Source organism: Mirounga leonina, unplaced genomic scaffold, assembly GCF_011800145.1.
Source record: "Mirounga leonina isolate KUSES-001 unplaced genomic scaffold, KU_Mleo_1.0 Mir_91, whole genome shotgun sequence".
NCBI lineage: Eukaryota > Metazoa > Chordata > Mammalia > Carnivora > Phocidae > Mirounga > Mirounga leonina.
Genome location: NW_023270839.1, coordinates 1,871,876 through 1,892,200, shown reverse-complemented (window position 1 = coordinate 1,892,200; position 20,325 = coordinate 1,871,876). Strand labels below are relative to the sequence as shown.

The 20,325-nt window shown below is 36.4% G+C and overlaps 1 protein-coding gene across 1 annotated transcript in view; it reads right to left on the bottom strand.

Annotated features, from left to right (window-relative positions):
- The window catches only part of PRKD1 (protein kinase D1), a 315,285-nt gene that overhangs the window by 30,016 nt on the left and 264,944 nt on the right, over positions 1-20,325 (bottom strand). The window contains exons 9-13 of the mRNA XM_034993621.1: positions 19,058-19,135; positions 17,514-17,793; positions 16,403-16,455; positions 14,272-14,344; positions 11,836-11,942 (exon numbers count right to left, since the gene is read on the bottom strand). Coding sequence (XP_034849512.1) covers positions 11,836-11,942; positions 14,272-14,344; positions 16,403-16,455; positions 17,514-17,793; positions 19,058-19,135 — 591 coding nt within the window. The remainder of the gene's footprint in view (positions 1-11,835; positions 11,943-14,271; positions 14,345-16,402; positions 16,456-17,513; positions 17,794-19,057; positions 19,136-20,325) is intronic.

The window sequence follows — 20,325 nt, the reverse complement described above, 5'->3', positions numbered from 1 at the left end:
TATGGTGATTAACGTAACAATAAATTTTTTTTTAAAAAAAAGAATAATGTGTCTAATTTTGAAATGTGACTAGGACTTAATCATTTAATGTGTATAAAATACCTGAAATCATGCCTGATATATAGTAAAGGTTAACTGATAATATTATTAGGCAGATTTTCTGTCATTTTAAAAAGCTCTGGGTTACATTTCTCTCTCTAGTTTGATACCTGAAAGTTTACAGTAAGTGGCAGCAAAGAAAATTTCCTTTTGCCGTTCATCTAACAGAGGCTACGGGGCAAGTGTGAACGGCCACAAACTTGCACCTTCTAATGTGTCCTCCCCCATCTTTCCCCTTGCTGTGTTTTTAGACCTCAGTGATGGCAGAGATGCATCTACTCTGAGGTCAACCAAGTGAGGGCTGTGTTGCACTAGGCGAAGGCCCTCCTGGCCTCAGGTGAGAATGGAGATCACCTGGTTGTTGCATGTAAACGTGTGCCCATTTCATGCTCAGTTGGCCAAAGGCCTACAGTTTACATGAGGTCCTACTTTAAGTAGTTATCTTTTAGCATTTTTGGCAAATTTCATCTGCAAACTTTTAGAAAGGGACTTGATAACAACAACCTAGAACAAAATAAAGCTAACATGCACTGTCAGAGGAATAAAGGCATACAACATTACTTCAACCACAAGACCAGCTATAATAATCCATCCTCTTATATATAGCTATCACTGGCTGACACTGAGATCAATGGGGCCACAATCAAACTTAACCCACTGGACTCTTGGACCTCAGAAACGTTCATATAATTTTTGGTAAGAATTGTCTGCTCATACCATCCATCACAACTGGAATGTAATTTACTTTGGTTGTAGCAGTAGTTAGCACAGATTAATGCTAGTTTAATACAGTCTGAAATTCTGTGAGAGAAACAGTACGTTGAAGCATCTTCATTAACTGCTAAAAACAAGAGATATACCTGTGTTGTGCCTGGCTCTCAAGACAGTCAACTTGCAGGTGGCCAGCTTGTAATGAACAGTCTACTACAACATCTTAAATAGCTTTAAGTCTTGTGTATTGTATTAGGTAACACTGGCCCAAGAAATAAAAAAGAAAAGAAAAAGAAAAAGGACCAATTCAATATTTGCTCAGCAAGAAAATCAACTGAGGGCTGATGCATGATTTTGTATTCATGTATACCCATAAACATATCTACACATCTCTGAGTCATTCTTCTCTTCATCAATTCTGGAAATGCTTCAATCTAGCTTTAGATTCCAGGGTTGCTGCAAACACACGATAAATAGAATGAGTCCTCTTCTTACCCTCTAAGAGAAGCTAAAGGGAAATATATATAAAACAATACTTTAAAAACCCTCCCATCATTTTCTCTCATACTGTTTCCATCTTTTTTTGACTTCTTATCAGGTAGAAATAGTACAAAGCTATGTGATGTTTTCCATCCATCACCAGGAATCCTTTAAATTAGAGGTACATGGAAAATTTAAAAAACCAAATCCAGATGTCCTAAGTCTGTCATCTGGTCTGATACACTGAGGTTTCATTGGAATTAATGCTTATATATGCCTGAGTTTGATACTGTAATTTTTGGGTGAAGGGGCAGTGGTTTCTATCAGGAGAACTCAGGACAGACCCCAACAGAAAGGATCTTGTATGTACTCCAGTACCTACTTCTTGACCCCTAACCAAGGCCAGAATTTTAAGTTGACTAGGTAAAAAGGTGTTGATATATGAGAGCCAACAACAAAAACTTCAAGGACAGAAAATTAACGACTGATCAATACCTTAAAAAAAAATCAATGTTAGCAACATTTCACCCATAAAATATAACACCCCCCTTCTTCCATGCTATTACTGTTTGTGTTTAGGGGAAAGGCAAGAATTAAAGTATGGTTGTTAAAACAGAAAAATTGGAATTTGTAAATCAAGATATGTTTATTGTATATAAAAGCTGAAAAATGGTTCAAATATCTGGATTTTTTTAAAATTTGCTATCAAATGCAGAGCAATGGAGACACATCTGGAACACTTTTTTATTTCCTGTTAATCTATCTGGCTAGAAACATGAATGCATAAATCCAATCCAGTCTTGGTGTTAGATTTAAAGTGTAATTTTTAACAAATCATATCACTGTAGCCCGGCTTCTATATTTAGATGCCAGCACTCCAGAAAGCATAACATTCTATTATAGCGTTAAATGATCTGTGCAGACACATACTCCTTCTGATGTCTTATATATCAGATAATGGGAAGTGGAACAAGTATATAGGGTCTACTGGACAGGAATAGAAGACAGAACGTTATGTGCAAAAAGGTCAAATGGTGATATTTCACATTTGTGTAAGCTTTCTGTGGCAAAACGTGTTTAATTGGCATATTCTCAAAACTAAACGAGTTCTTAATTATGGGGCTTTAATAAGTGAAAAGACTGTATTCACTTCCAAGACGTGGATGACCTGGATATCATACACAGCATTTTCTAAACTGTCTCAATGAGGGAATCTTGACCCCCATCCCCTTCCATGAACAAACTCAAAAGACTAGTGTTCTTCCAAAAATATGCTGGGAAACACTGATTTAAATATATTATTTAATTTAGTTCTCCAAAACATTCTTGTAAACCAAGTACAGCAAGTCAGAAGAATTCCAACTCATAATTAAGGAAATCAAAGTTTAAAAAGATTTACCCCCCCCCCAAAAAGGGGAACAGTTTTGACTTGCAAGGAACCTGGCTTTTTGACACTAAGTTTTCACTATGACTAACTTCTTACTGAACAGAATATCTATTTGGAAAAATTTCTAAGTTCCTTTTCTTTTTCTTATAATACATTTTTATTTCCTTTCTTGCTCTATTTTAGATATGTATATACCTAATCAATGGGCTTCATTTTTTGGAACATGCAGAAGATAACAAGATTACCTCAGAGTTGCAAAACATGTCTTATCTAAAGAAACAATTTCATGAAAATTCTTCATGCAATAAAATACAAAGAAATATTTGAGGAAATATAATAAACAGATTAGATGAAACAGCAGAAGTATAAACAAACCTCTCCCTACACACTGAAAGTCAAATTTTGCCTATTTTTCTCTAGAGAAAGAAAAATTGACTCCTCCATGATTTTTTAAAAAATCACCAGTTTGCAAAACTTTTCACTTTCCCACCCACACTTAGCAGTATTATTCTCTGGTTTTCTATCATGATCACCTCTTCTCCACCTCCTGATCATCCTTCTAGACTAAGAGAACAAAGCCATTTACTTATAAGATATATATTTCATCTTGCTCAGTGAAGACAAATTGCCATGTTTTTAGACAAATGATAAGGAATGCTTTATTATCTTATTGGCATGCTCTGCAATTCTGTATTCCCCTGGTTTCTTCGGTGTGGTGACATAATTGGTTCAATAAATATTTACTAAGGCCTATCAGGGGCCAGGCATATGTTAAGGTATGTTTCAGCCTGAGTCTATGCTTTGAGTCAACCATGTTCTTTGCTATGATGAAACAATGTGTCTTGAGGTTCTCTATTTACGGAATTCAACATCAAGTTATGGGACCCGCTTTCTAGGAGCTAGACTTTACGACCTAGTGGTGGCAAAGCTAGTAACACTTTAGTAAGTATGGAACCTTTACTACCTGCCAGGTACTGTGAAGAGTTTCACAAAATTATCACATTCCGAGTCTCACAACATCTCTACGAGGTTTTCCAGAGAAGGAAACTGAGGCTCGGACAGTGTAAGTAACTTATCCAAGCTCCTGAGAACTCTTAAATAAGTCTGAGCTTTAAACCCAGGCATCTGATTCCAGAACGCATGTTCTTTAAACGCTATATTACACATTGCTTTAATTTTTTCTGTGGACTCAAGTCCATTTAGGACTGGGGTCCTGCCTGTTCTAACTGGTATGCCCCAGGCTCCATGACACTTAAGCCTCTTCACTATGATCTCACAACCCATCTCAGCATATTGTCTGGTTTTCTGAATGCTGCCTGTGGTCAGTCTTCTCAGTGCTCCCTCTGCCTGTTATGACATCCACCTTGACAAGTTGCCTTGATGATTCCTTATTTTCCTGACTGGCAGCTCATTCTATTTCTAAACCCATGTACCACCACAGTATAGTTCTAGGTTACCAAATCCCCTCTTGATCTTGAGGTTCCACTGTCTTTAAAGGTATCGCTCTGACACATTCTCTGACTTCTTTTGTACCTAAAGCCCAATTTTCCCCACAGGATTCAGCTTTTGAGACAGCTGTACATCTGGACCAATTAACAGCTATTCTACAAACTCTTCCTCCTCCTCAAATACCATAATTTTCTAATTCGAGCCTAAAATTTAATGGTTCACGCAAAAGGTTTTATAACAAAGGCCCTTAAAATTTAATACAGTATGTGATTTAAGACAATTTTGTCAAATGTTAACCTATTACTTGTAATGTCTTTACTACTGTGCTAGGCATCGTGGAAACCGAAAACAAGGGTGTTGCTGAGACCTTCAAATTTGTTTATAATATAATTATGACATAAGAAGTATTTGATAAGTATTACTGCTTTGTATGAAGACTAGAAACCATAAGTAAACAGGAGATATGGAAAAGAGCACAAGCAGTCAGAGAGAATTGATACATCTCGAAGATCAATCAAACATGAATAAACCAAGGAAACCAAGATGGGCATCCAGGCTTGGAATTAAAAGCTGAGCAATGGCCAGAGGCTAAGAGTATGATGAGAACAGTAACTTGAAAAGAAGGACTCAGTTGAATAGGAGTGATAAGGTCCAGCATGATCACCTACAATGCTAAAAACAGATTTGATGAAATAAGAAAACTACTGAGCTAGGGAGGGATAGGATGGAAACCCACTAAAGACTCATCTGATTGTGGTCTTCAGGATGGACAGGGGAAAAGGCAGGGTCAGCAAGATGATGACAGAGTGGGGTTGGGGGAGTGGGGAACCAAACTATCAGAATATCACCCATTGCAGCAATCAAGGCATGAATTTAAAAGTCTGGTCTAGGGATGCCTGGGTGGCTCAGTCGGTTAAGCGTCTGCCTTCGGCTCAGGTCATGATCCCAGGATCCTGGGATCGAGTCCTGCATCAGGCTCCCTGCTCAGCCAGGAGCCTGTTTCTCCCTCTGCCTGCCACTCCTCCTGCTTGTGCTCACTCTCTCGCCCTCTCTGACAAATAAATAAAATCTTAAAAAACAACAACAACAACAACAGTCTGGTCTAGACTAGTGCCAATGGAAATGTTAAGGATGAAGCCAAGACAACTGCATAGCAAGAAAGAAGAGGAACAGGGGCACTTTGTCACTACCAGCTGAAAACAGCAAATAGCCTCCAATGAGGTTTTCTTGCCTTTAGACATTTTTCTCTATAATATGCCATCTCCAAATGCTAATTTGATCATAATATTTTTTCAAAACATTTCAATAATTTACAATCACCCAAGCATAATAAAATCCAATCAACTTGGCACAATATCTAAGGTTCTCCATGAACTCACATGAAAGCCATTTCCTGGTCTTACTGAACACTATGTCCCACCACAGCAGTCTCCTAACCAAGTAGGCATACTCTTGGGGAACAGAAAGATTTTTAAGAGATATGTGAGCAGAGCATAGTTTTAGGAAAATCTGTTTTGTTTATATAGTTTTAAGAAAATCTGTTTTGTTTATATCCGTATCTTTACTGTAGCTGGAACACGGTGGGCACTCAAGAATATATGAGGAATGAATGAATGAATCAGACCAGTCCACAAATAACTTATAATACAGATCTGAAAATATCTGTGTAGTTCTCAAATTCTCCATCCACATGTTTCCTTTCATAATCATTTTTCTTCCTTCCATGGATGCTTCTCACTTACTCCCAATATTACTAGAGCACCTTGCCGGGGGGAGAAAAATCCCCTGAGAGAAAAGCAGAGAGAAAATTTGAAATACTGTGCCAGTCTGAAGTGAATGACTCTAACTTGGAAATCAATTCATCTGTAACTTGGTTTCTAATTCATGCTTTCATCAAAATTAGAGATTTAAGGGATTTATTAATGGAGAGAGGACTGAAATGAATTTCTGAAGATAAATCACTGTTTTTGTTTGGGCTTATAACTTGGCTCCTATAGTTTAAAAAAAAGAAAGAAAATTGTTGCTGAATTCTGTCTAATTCAAACAACAATATTCACACACCAATTTATGAACTAAATTAAAAAGTCAATCTCAATAAATAGTGTATTTTCAGTAGCATCTTATTTTTTATGTTTAACAAGTATAGGTAAAATTTTATGGAATTAAGTTTTTACTAATACTTGTAATGATAACTGAACCCAAAAGAATGCTTTGAAACACTTATTAAAAGTGCTGTAATCAAGAAATTTAAAATATATACCTATTTTTACTGTAAATAATTATGAAAGGGGACCAATAAAAGATTTTCAATTATAAAAACACATTACATTAGAATGCAATTTTGTGAGAAAACTGTAATATAGTCAAAGAAAACAAAGCAATATTGTGAATTATATTGTCAAAGAAGAGCCCATTCATATATTTTTTTAAATGGTTGGTAAAGTATATCAAATGACTATGACAATTAGATTCTAATGCACACTTGTAAAGGAGTGATATAATAGCTTTATTTTTAAATATCAATATTTTTAATATAGTGCAAAACTAAAACTCTTTAAATGTCTGATAAAAGAGTTCTAGCTGTCATCTTAAAAATACACAACAAGGTACAAGGTACAACGTTTTTTAGAATTCTTTTTGAGGATACATGAGGAAAAATGTCTGAAAGCTGATCTTCTAAAATGATCTAAATTTTTCTACTCAATCTTCATAGAATATTTATTTTACTAAGGTGGCCCCTCAGCCTAATAACCCTTTCCAACATTTCTTTGGTTATCAAAACCCATGAATCTTTCAAGACTTCACCAATGCCATATTTCTCTTGGAACTGCTCCAACATTCGGGCTTCAGTCATAATCCATGATTTCTTTCACTAGGCTTCCACAGCTATCCTGATTTGTAGTTACTTGTACCTGACTGCCCAGATAGATGATAAACATCTTAAAAGGTTTCATTCATTTTTATATGGCCCAGAGGCTCAGTATATCGCTTTGTATAAAGGAAGGAAGTACTTCATAGGTACTGTTGATTGACTTAATACTTTTATTAATTGAGGAAAAGGGTTCTTGCCTTAGAAACTGGAAGAATGAAAGCAAAACAAAGCTAGGGAGAGAGTATCTTGCAGGATAAGACCTTAGGATTAAGTGTTTGGTTTTAGGCTGGTTGGTTTGGGGTGAGACTGGCCCAGCAAAGTGGAGATGTCCAAAGGTCAAAAATATGAGACTCAAGTGCCTCTGGAAGATCAGAACTCAAAGATAAATTATGGAATGACCTGGAAAGGGATGACAGAGGCTGCTCTTAAAGTGGGTGACCTCATTCCGGGAATGAGTCCCACATTAGCATAGGCCAGTTAGGTGAAAGAAAGGAGAAGTTCAGGAAGAAGTTTGGAGAAACTAGCAGGGAAGGAGAAAGAGGATCTTGTAAATGCAGGGGAACAAATGATCAATGCTGCATAAGGACTGAGATTAGTCAAGTTGGATAAAGACTGAAAAAGAGCCAAAGGGTGACAGATAGGCAGAAGGAGAAAACAAGGCAATGGCAAAAGGACCTTGCATTTTCTTTAAGAAAGGTGTGGAAACCAAAGACAAGGGAATGTATGAACAAGAATGGAAAGAAGAGGAGAGCACAAATCTAAAGTGTGGCCACACAGAAGGGAGAATTGGATGCAGCTATGCAAGGCTAGCCTGGACAAATCAAGACCACGTTTGGCTGTTGCTGCTGTTTGGTTTTTAAGGGAAGAGAGACTTGAATGGGAAGAGGAGTGCCTCACAAGAGAGAAACCAGAATAATAGAGGTAATTTTGGAGTGCAAAGGGATACATTTAATTTATGGCTTATAAAATTCTTATGTATTTTTTCTATATTATGTATTCTATATTCAGTCCTTGTTAAATTCCAAAATGCTTTCACACATTGTATCATAAACAGAAGTGCTAGTGTTGTAATTCTGACTGAACAAGTCCGTGTTAGTACAGTATACTAAATATACCAATACCATTTACTTTAAATTTTAAGTTCCTAAGTTTTGTAAGAGACAGTTGCCATCTCCTTGTAAAAGGTCAGTTTTCTGTGATATTCCTAATCATAAAACAACAATCTTCTTATTCTTATTTTGCTGACATGAATAGAAAAAAAAATTTTTTTTTAATTTGCTATGTCTTTTTTTAAATCAAGATACAACTTTTAACATACTAATATAAGCAGGATCCCTTGGGGATTTTATGAAACATTTAACATGTACATTAACATTCCACTGAAACATAATAATAATAACGAAGTATTCACATCTAACGAAAATAGGCTATTCTAAATGATATAAGTAAGGGATGACTATGCCGTAAGATTCATACATGCCTTAATTTGTCAACTATTCAAAAATATCTGAAGAGCTTAGTTTTCTAATGACTGAATCAGATTTTGGAAAGCCCTGACCTAGGTTATACAGCAAGGAGAAAATGGACAAAGAAAGAATTCTACTATTTCACATATTCCATATTTACACAACTCTGAAGTCTTCTATAAGCAAAGGTACTTTTCTACAAACAACAGAAACACATCAGAAATTGACCAGAGGACTAGAAGAGCTGCATGCGGAGGGATTTCTGCCATCAGTCACTTCAGCCCACACGGCCCCTTCTGGAGAATCTGGAGGAAGGGGACAGGGCAGAACTTGTGAGACTTCAGGTACAACCATAAACTAGGACTCCAGCTTTCCTAAGTAGGGGACTACAAGGCAGAGGATACCAAATGCTTCTAGGAATCACTTTTATATCCAGAGGGATGGAATTCTGTTCCTCAAGAGTAGTAGAAGAAAACCTTGCTCACCATCCAATTGACTTCAATCATGGTACTTTTTCTGAACATATCAGTTAGTGAGTCAGAATTCTAACCCCCACTCTCTAACCCCATTACCACTTTGTCTTTTCAGGTCCAAAAAGATGAATTCTTACTTTTGATAAATATAAAATGAGGCAATGAGGGCTTTCAAAGAACTAACCCCATTAACCGTAGTTAATCCTTCTTAACTAACCAATTAACCATTAATAGCAAATGCAGTCTAGACTTCTGCTACCTGGTTAGATACTATGTAGGACATTTTATGTGACAGGATGGTGTTTCTGTACAATTTTAATTCAACAAATATTCAATCAACAAATATTTGCTAAACACCTGATACGTGCCAGGAACAATTTCTGGTGTTCGGGATATATCAGTAAACAAAAGAATGATATCTACCCTCCTGATGTGTATATTCTAGGGGGCTGGGGAGAGAAACACACAACAAATACAATAAATGAAATTCTTTAATAGAACAGAAGGTGATAAGTGCTATGGAAGAAAAAAACATAGATCAGAGTAAGAGGGGCACAGGGGTAGGGATGGGAGGCGGTTTGAGTGAATTGTAGTTTTCAATAAGGTAAGCATGGTACTTATACAGTTGATGATATTTGAGCAAAGACTCAAAGGAGGTGAGCTTGAACTTCACTGTCTTTGAATACTGAATTAAAATCTTTCCCGAGAGGCTGATAAATCAGACAATGCTTAAAGGGTTAAAACATTTTCTTTCATTTGTTTCAGTTGGGAGATAGGATGAGTCCCCTATATTTGAAATTTTGAAACAATTGGCAACTTTATGATAAAAGTATGAACTTCTGAATCCCGCATGTGCATGTAATTAAGCCAAGGCTTAAGAAGACTCATGGTACATGTTACGTGATTGAAAATTCAACACATAAATAAGTTGCAAACATCTGACTGAAGGTACAGCTGAGTGATTCAAATTAAGACCCACGACAACAGGCAGCTCTTTCTGTCCATGGGACCTGTCCCCATGCTGTAATAAAACCACTTCAAGAAAAAAAAAAAAAAAAAGACCCACAACAAGGATCTATGCGTCTTGTCCCCACTGTATTCACTGGACCTAGGATGGTGCTTAGCTCATGCTATGTACTCAATCAATAGGAGTTTGATGAATAAAGTGAATGGTTAGGGACAGTGGGGATGAGGGATGAGCAATGAGGATTTTTGAGATTCCAGGCCATAATATGAGAACTGTTCAACCTCTTCACATGCTCAAGGGGCAGAATTTGACTTTCAACCTAAACAAACTTTTTTTTTTTTTAAAACCATAATGAAAATTTTGCCAAATGTCTCTTTATTGTATCTGAGTTGTCGACTGTGCCTACTCTTTTAGAAGAGGAGACGGGAGGCAGTTTATGCTCAGGTGTATTTTATTTTTCTACCTCACTATAGAGTCAGTAGCTGATACTTACTGACAAGGCTGGGGAGAGCCAATTATAGGGCCTAGACACAAAGAATTAGACCTTCTACATTGATCCGATCACTCTCTGCCACTGCAATAACATGTAGAATGACAGAGCCATGTTAACCAGGAAGCTTCCCTCTCTCGTGTCTGGCAAGCAAGGATAAATGTCTCTGTACATATGCCAGTCTGGAGGTTGGCATGTTGCAAAGGATCTGCCTTCAGGACACCATACTTGGGAGTAGAGACTGGGAGAGCAGGGGCCAGGTTTGGCATGATGTCATTTACTAAGTTTTCAGACGTCATTAACAGCTCCATGTTGCCAAGTTAAGAATTTTCTAAAAAATCTTTTTTGGTAACTGATTAGCAAGCACTAAGCTATGAATCTATGAAACTGGCATCTTCAGAGCCTGGTTATCATCTTCCCCAGGAAAACATAGAACACTGTGGTAGTTCTCTGTGTTACACAGTTGTCCAAAAGCACAAAAACACCATCTTTAGAAATTCTGAGTCCCAGAAAAGTCTATGTTATTTTTCTATGTATAGCGGGCATTATTTTTGGTTGTCTGAGCACATGAGCTCCTTTAGGGCAGAAATTGCATCTTTTTCAACTTTTTATTGTATGAAACTCAATAAATGGCAGTTCAATGAAACAATAAATGAAGAAATGCAATCTGTTTTGTTAGCCACATTCAAATGAAAATTATTCAATAAAGCTATGAATTAGAAATTATGAACAGCTTGCACAAGTACAGAATTATGGTGGTTATATAAAAAACGGGCATTTATCAATGGCCTGATTGTCTAGACTGAAGAGCTAGGTTGACCACATTTAGCAAACAGTTGCTCAATTTCCTTTCAGTCTGTGGAAAAAGTTTTAATGGTTACAAAAATTATATATACCACATAATATCTTTGACTAACATATTCTGGCTTGAAAAAGGGATTACTGTTAATGAAAGGAGTTAAGTAACATGTTCACTATGAAGGGAAAGGCTTACAGTGAGAGACAAAAAGGACATTAATAATACCAAGACGATCTGATTCTTGGGCATACATTACTCATGTACCTGATATGCTGACAGTTCCATACTCAATTCATATAATTATCACAGCATAAAGGAGGAATGTTTATGAAGGCAAGGTCATTTACGATGTAAAACAAAATGGTCTCAGCATGTCCACTGTGAGCAAATGCTGAAACATTACCCATTTAATGGGCATTAATAATATATTAAAACCCAGAATTAAGTACATAAAAGAGAACAACTACTGCCCAGACTTAGGAAAGATACTACCCAGGCAATAGTCGGATGCTCAAGCTGCCTTTCCTGTTATTTTAAAGCGTTCCAAAAAAAACTACACCATAGATATCTGGAGACCTTTTCTTTGTTCTGCAGAAGTTGGGGGACAATCTTAGAGACTCCAAATGAAAAACAAAGATGTACCTGAAGAATTGCAACCTCATTACGAAGCTGGCTTTCTTGTTTGGTTGGAAATCTTAATTTGTCAATGATTTTAATAGCTACATCTCTTCCTGTTTTACGATGTTTTCCTTTAAAATAAAAAGAGGAAGATATTAGGATAATGTTATTAAGTATCATCTATATTAAAGAACATCAGAATTTACAAGGACAATTTTGGGAATTACAAAAATATTTCATTGAATGCATTAACATTTCTAATGAGCATTGACTTACATCCATCAAGATTTCATTTCTTAGCTCCATTATTCTAAATCAAATATGTACCATAAAATTAGCCACAATTTAGAAAACAAAAGTGGGACATTAAAGTCTATACATATCACCAGCCTGATATTTTCTCATAAAAATATATGATTTAGAAACACGATATTGAGCTAGTTAATATAAACAATCTTATACCACCAGCGAAATGCTCTACTTAAGAAAGTATAATTTTAAAGTCCTGATAAACTAATGCATGTCGTAAGGGAAAGAATAAAAAGTCTTGGTTCTTACTTACTAGCTTTGTGACCCTGAGCAAATCACTTTAGGCTTTCTGAGTTTTAGTTTCCTCATCTTCAATGGTAGGGCTGTTCTGAGCATCAGGTGAAATAAGATATGTAAGGTGCACACAGTGCCCAGAGAATTCTACAAACTCAGAAAACCTTCGTCATCATCACTGTCATTGTCATCACAAGACAGGCCTTTTACATACATTACATCCCATTTAAGCCTCTCAACAAACATTTTAGGGAATCTATAGGGCACCCTCGAGCTCTTAATTTCTACACTACTATACTGTAGTAGGTATAGAATAGAGTAGAATAAGTATGAAAATGAAAATGACCTAATTATGTGGGTTTTTTCCTTCACATACAAACCTGAAATTCCATGATACCTACATTTGTTGTAAATCCAGCGTTCCTTCCCCCCTACACTCTACTCTCACTCTTCCTTCTGACTCCTTCCAGACTCTTGCTGACTTCCTTCTGACTCCTCCTTCCTTCACTCCCAGATTGTCCTGTTTTCCCATTCTCTACTTCCTTAACATCACTTACTCTTGGATGCACTGCCATCTATTCTACTTAGTCATTCCACTCTCTACTCTCTTCAGGGTCAGAGCTTCTTTTGTTTCCACTCCTCTGTCATGATATAGAGTACTTGACCTCTCTTCTGATAGTCGTTCTCATCTGCTTCATCCCCTATGAGACCGGTCTAAACTTTTCAGTTTCCTTGTGGAGGCCTCTTCTTGGGCCTGCTCCTTCAGTGTCGGGTATTAAAATTATCTGGCACCTGCTCATCCCTCTGCCCTCATTTCTCACCCCTACAGGATGTGCAGTTATATTTACTATGTTCTATATTGCGTGACTTTTTTTTTTTTTTTTGCAAGCAATGATTACACTGCAGAGCAATACTCTGTGCAGCACTGTTACACTGTTATGCATTAACAAAAAGCACAATGTCTGCTGACTCATCGGTGGGATTCCCATAAAAAAATAGCATTTGAGCATTCTATAAGAATCAAAATTACTTCTTATTTTTTTTTATTTTTTTAAAGTAAACTCTACACCCAATGTGGGTCTCAGACTCACAATCCCAAGATCAAGAACTACATGCTCTACTGACTGGGTCAACCAGGTGCGGCCCAAATCACTTTTTAGAACAGCATATAACTTAATCCACTAAAAAAGCACGTATTATACTATCATAAACAATAATGAGCGAGACACTGTGATTATTTCAGAGCCCTCCCACCTCACAGAAAAGATAATTTTTTTTAACTGATTATATCCAAGAACTGAAAGTTGTGGTGTCAGTTTATAGGGGAGGTAAAGCATAAGTATTAAATGTTTCTTAAAGACTTGAAAAATATAATTGAACCGGCTAGAATCTAAAACAGCAGTTATTCACCAAATAGCTTGACAATAAGGAAAAGGGTAAAAACCTAGTATTTCATTTCAAAAATTTAAAAAATGACAACCTTTATGAAATACATTGTCACAGATTTTAGAATTAAAAGATTATTTGTCTAGTTATGTGAATGGATTTCTTGTAGAGTTCTGATCAAATATGCTAAAGGGAAATGGAACTAATTTATGAATTATAACTTCCTTGCTTCTCAATAGTTTGTCTAAATAAACCAATATTTAACCAGCATTGTGTATAGACTCCGTCAACAGTTAAGCAAAAGAAGTTTTTTAGGAGTAGAAAAACTTCTCTTACAAGACAGAAATATCCAGTTCTCCAGATAGTGACTATCTCAAGAGAAATTTCTGAAAAGGTAAAACACAGAGAGATATACATACAAATATATGTACACATAGGTCTTGTCTATTATATTTTTCTTGGAGATATTACTGTTCTAAATGCACGTAGCTAAAATTCCAAGTTAATAAAAATACTAGTGAGCTAACCTACCTCCATAAACAATTCCAAATTGCCCAGAACCCAGTACTTCATCAGGAAAAATCTGATATACTGTGCTGATGTCCTACAGGTGCAAGTCCAGGGAAAAACAAACATGAAATGGAACAGAACATTAGTCCTGATCAATTATATGTCTATTACATACATTACTAATATTATTAGATATTTTAATGTAAATGATAAGATTGTAAATGCTAGATGAAATGTGCAGCATCACTATAGAACTCAAAGCACACTCTTCAATTAATTTAATAGTGTAATATTTTTGCAAACTATTTGGTTCTTAAGCAGCAGAGGTTTCATAATGTTCAGTCAAATATGTTTTAACAGAGAGAAATAAGACTTATAACTATACTACGCTACTTACTCTAAGTATTCAAAAAGAGATTTGCTTGTGGGGATGGTTATTTAGAAATTTCAGGTTAAATAATCTTGGGTCCCAATCACATGTCTGTGTAAGTCCTGATTCCAATCACTTCACTCTTTATGGCTAGGATGGTGAGGATGCTTCTTTATCAACCATCCAACCCAGATGAATCTAAACTGAAGGGGCTCAATCACTGTGAGTTGGAGACACCACAAAAGGATGACAACCCACTGTGAAACTCTCATCTGTGAGGTAGCTATTTTTACCACTTTTGGAGGTCACAAGATCCAAATGTCTAGTCTTCTCTCTTTGAAATAATAATTACTAAAGAAAGCATTATATTTTAATCTATGTCGTACAGTCTCTATTTGATGATTACACTCATGAAAACACAAACACCACTTTCCACTTTATGTATTCCTATTATATCATACTGAATTTTCTGCCTGTCCTCCACTCTTACAGTCTTTGTCCTTTCAGAAAGCGAGTCCTTTTACATCAAATCCCTACCCTCTTCATCTCCTACCCACTCTTATCTTTTCCTTTGTGCTCCTCCCTATAAAACAACTACCAGTTGTCTCTATTCTGTTATCCCTTCAGAGTAACCATGGAGTGAGTTCAAGGTTGTCTGGAGACAAGAAAACAAATTAAAACTGTTCCAGTATTTTGAGTCCCAGCTTCTCCATCTTTTTCATATGGCTTAATGGCCCACCCCAAATTTTCAGTGGATAACAGTGGCTGAACAGGGTGGAATGACTTGACAGGTATCTAGAATTTTCCAAGAGGCTTATAGATTACCTTTATTTCCCAAAGTCTTCTCTGGCTGATCAAGAGCAAGAGGAATGTGCAAGTGTTTAGAAATATATTTCAAGATTAACAGCATAAGACTACAACTAACCTTCACTATGAAGTTTTCCTAATTCTCTTCAATTCAGCTTTGGTTTTCAGTTTACTTTATGCCAATTTAGCAAAGGATGCAAAGCTATAACTAGTGATGAGCAGAGTTTCATGGATTTTATTCTTTAAAAATTAAACTCACATAAGTGTAAGTAAGGCTGTAAACATTTTGCTTTCAGTCATAGGTATAGCAGGGAAAACAGAGCAAAAGGTCTGAGTCACAGGACGGGGTAGGAAAGGCTTTATTACATGTTGGCTGCCTGTCATGACAAAATATAATAAATTATCTCATGTTTATGATTTTCAAAAACTGAGTTGAAAGGATGGAGTTATGTGGCATAGCCGACTAGGGCGTTAGAATATGAACCCATAAAATATAATGATTTATGAAGTTTTCTGAGGACTTGATAAGCATAAGTGACTCTAAAAGCGTTCACAACTCCTTGTCATAAGACAGCACTGCTAGGTAGCAATCAAGGAATGAGAATTTAAGGGTCACTTGTGCAACTCAAAGAATTTATTTTGTTTGGTATTGTGTTATAGTGACCATTAAAATTCCAATACCAAGGTGGGCAAATGTGAGAAAAATCAGTCACTGCATTATATTTGTTTATCTGAGATGAATAATAGTATTTAGCTCTCCACACTACAGGATATAGAAAAATCACTTTAAAAAATCCACATAATATAATGTTTTTAAAATCTTATGGAAGAAAAATATCCCAATAGACCCTATTTTACTTTCTAGAAAATACTGAAAAATTAAAATGTTAGATAAATAAACGTGTATTTAGGATACTCTTATTTTCCAATAAAGAATCACATTACCAAGTTTTATATTAGTAGGTACACACTCACCACATTTTCTTGAATCTGGCAATTGGATACCGAAATACTCACAGAAATATCTCCTGGAAATACATGTTAAAAAATACACAAAAGAAGTAAGAGAAGTAACATCAAAGCAAGCAGATTACAGGCTTTACTAATCAAGCTACAGGCTGTTTTTAAATCACAGCAATTAAATGTTTCTAGGAAAATGTTCATTAGAATATTTCTTTCCTTTTACAATTACAGATTTACTCTGTACTTGGCTTTGAAAAATAATATTTTGTCAGTTTAGAGTCTGGAGTTCTGAAGCCTTGGGTTAATGCTGGCTGCCGCTTTACCACTCTGGTAATGTTGGGACAACTTAATCTCTCTAAGGCCTGATTTCCTCACCTGTAACACAGGCAAATCATTAACGTCCGCCTGTCGGGGTTGTTTTAGGCATTAAAAGAGACCTCACGTAAAATGCTTAGCACCAAAATAAACATATATAACCTATTTATATGTACATTGCTTTACAGATCAATTGAAAAGTTGTGATCAATCACCAGATAACTTATTGCAATACGAAAAACAGGTTCCCCCCCGATAAGCTTCATTATTAAGAGCCATTTTGAAATTTAAAATTACATATTTTTACATAGATATTCCTCTAAAATATCTTTTTAAAATTCATCCTCAACACCTAATCACAGTTGCATTTTGGTAAAATCTGTCTCATTCTACTAATGAACAGAGATTTCTTTCTGGGATACAGTTATCAAGAATTTCCAAGTACTCTGCACACCAAGTATCCTGCACAGAGTACCATGTTAGGGGGTTTTGAGGAAACATGTTAACTCACATTTGCAAATAACAAGACTGGCATTCCAGATCAAACGCAAGATGACTAGATTACTCCTTCTTTTAGGACCAACAACAGCTCTAGATTCCTGCTATTACCTAATACACAGAGTTTACATGAATTTGTTCAAATTTTCATATAAAATAAAGAAACCAATAACATATGATCATTTAATGAGATACCTTAGTAGGTGTAGCAGCTTCTATTTGAGAGACCCAATGTTCTCTAATAAACTAAGTCATCCCCAAAGAGGCTCTCTTCATCTGTTCTAAAGACACAAAACTAGAGCAGACTCACTGTGCAAGTTGGTTCCTGAACCTACAGTCGAGCCCTTGGGAATGACGGGCATGAGGGCATGCTGAATCGCCATCTCCCACATCCTGGCCACATCTGCACCAACACCACTGGTGAGGACACTGCTATTGGGTGGTGGGCTGGAAGGATTGACCACGTTTTCTCCCACGTAATACACTACATTGGCTGTGGTGATCTCAAAACAATGAGGATTGGCTCCATTAGGAATTAAAGCTGAAGCTTTTGCTGGTCCCAGAGATAAAATTTCTGATAAAGGAATTTCCTGTGGAAGAAAGAGTGTACTAACTGCAGTTTATCGCAAGTCTATAAACTTTCAAATAAAATTCATGCTAGGCACATGTGACAAATGACATTACAAATAGCCATCGTTCATGTAAAATAGTTTTATTAAACACAGAATACTGTTAAGCTTTACTGGGGGAAACTTTATCATCTCCTCTTGCCAGAAAAATTCAAGTGACTTTTTTACTATGTTCATGTGGCAAGAAAAAGTACAAATAGGTATAATGATTTTGAACCTGCATCGAGATCTAAGAATATAAATGATTAATTTTTATAATGGTGAGATAGAATCACAACACTTTTGAAATGCACTTGGGTATGCCTGGCTGTTGCTAAGTTTTAACTATCCTTTTAGGCACTGAAAATGAATCACATAATTTGATTCAACAGATGTTAATATAATAGTATAGCCAAATGAACAGTTTTAGTGAGGTAGACCACAGAGATTGATTTTAAAAGCCGTTGCTTTTAAGACAATTTTGACAGCAAAAAATAATTAATCACCACATTATCTATGCAGAGGTATGGCGTGACTAAGAAATAATAACTTCTAAAATAAATTTTTCATTTAAAACTTAATGAGGTTTCCTTTTTCTGTTAGAGCTGTGTAAAGTAGACGCTGTGAGTCATGTCAACTATGGCTGAGGCTGCATTAATTTTGAAGGAGCAAGAATATACTGTTTTCACTATGAACTTCTTTTGGAACCATGTTTTACTGGGTGATACATTATGTGACATCTGTACTATTTCACGTAGAGAGACAAAGTAGAAACTGCTGCCAAATTTTTCTCTAGAGGAAAGTGCTCCTTATGCATATTGGCAATGCATGGAGACATCATACAATGTTTCTTAACCCCCTGGGGAATGTGTTGTAAGACTATAGATGAACAAAAAACCTGGATGTAGTGGATTTCAAGAATTTTCTTGTAGCTAATCTGCTGGACTTCGAATTTTCTAGTTAAAATGCACATATCTAATATACTCAATTAAACTTCCTCTTCCCCACCACCATTTCCTGGGGCCAGAAGCACTCCTCAGGGAAATCTGAAATTCACAGATGACTAACTTGGGGTCACAACCTGATTCCCCCCAGATCTGTAAACTACAGAAAAATAATAAATATCTCCTGGAACAAGCACAAAACTGTCATGTCTGTTAGACGTATTTTGTATTCTTAACACCCTACATTCCCAAGAAGATAAGAGGGAGCAGGAGACTCCAATTAAGGCAAGAGCCATCCTTACCTTGTAGTACCTGCTTCCGGTGTCATTTTGAAAGAGGGTAATGCATTTGCTATCCAATCTCCAATAGTGCCGTTTCCGCTGAAACAGAAATTAGATTTAGGATATTTTAAAAATTTTAAAAATACCAAAGATTAAAAAAAAATACCTAAGAATGATAAAACCAAAACATTTTCCCAATGGAGACATAAGATCTGATGGGCTTTGGACCAGGAAGACTCACACTGAATTTTAGACTCTAGAAAAAGATGACTATTTAGCAATTGTGTGATAAGTTTCTCCATCTCCATTAGAGAGTTAGGAGTAATAAAGGAGATAATATATTTGCACCCAGTGTAGCGCCTGGCACTTAGTGCATGCATAGTAAATATTTCTATTTTTTAAAAGATGTATTTATTTATTTGAGAGAGAGAGAGAGTGAGCACACAGGGGGTAGGGGCAGCAAGAAACTGAAGCAGACTCCCTGCTGAGTGTGGAGCCCAAGGAGCTTGATCTCATGACCCTGAGATCACCACCTGAGCCGAAACCCACACTTAACCTACTGTGCCACTCAGGTACATTTCCATTTTTTTATTTTTCATTTTATTTTTTTTTAAGATTTTTTTTTAATTTATTTATTTGAGAGAGAGAATGAGAGAGAGAGAGCACATGAGAGGGGGGAGGGTCAGAGGGAGAAGCAGACCCCCTGCTGAGCAAGGAGCCCGACATGGGACTCGATCCCGGGACTCCAGGATCATGACCTGAGCCGAAGGCAGTCGCTTAACCAACTGAGCCACCCAGGCGCCCCAGGTACATTTCCATTTTAAAAATTTATTTGACTGCTTGCAGAACTAGAGGTGGATTTGTAGTTTGTAATAAAATAAAAAGGGTTAGATATAAGAGATATAATAAGAGATAATAAGAGATGTAGAATTTATGTATACTCATTATTTCAGAACATAAGGAATACCATGCTTATCCAGTCAACTATTCTGGCCTCCATTAGAGATGGAAGAATTCTGAATATTACAAAAGAACTAAAGAATATTTTGTTGGATGTCAAGTCTGACTCCATGACATCAACGTAACAAAGTCAGGGGAATGCACCAAACTCTATGTTCTCTTAAGTTGACTACAGATCTAAACTTCCATGATTTGGTGATAAGGTCCTTGTTCAGCCTAGGTATATGTTCCACAATTTTAGGGTGTGTGTGTGGGGGGGGGGGTGTATTCATCCTTTTAGACCAAAAAGCCCTAGCAGTATTCTTGATCTGAACCACAACTTATCTTAG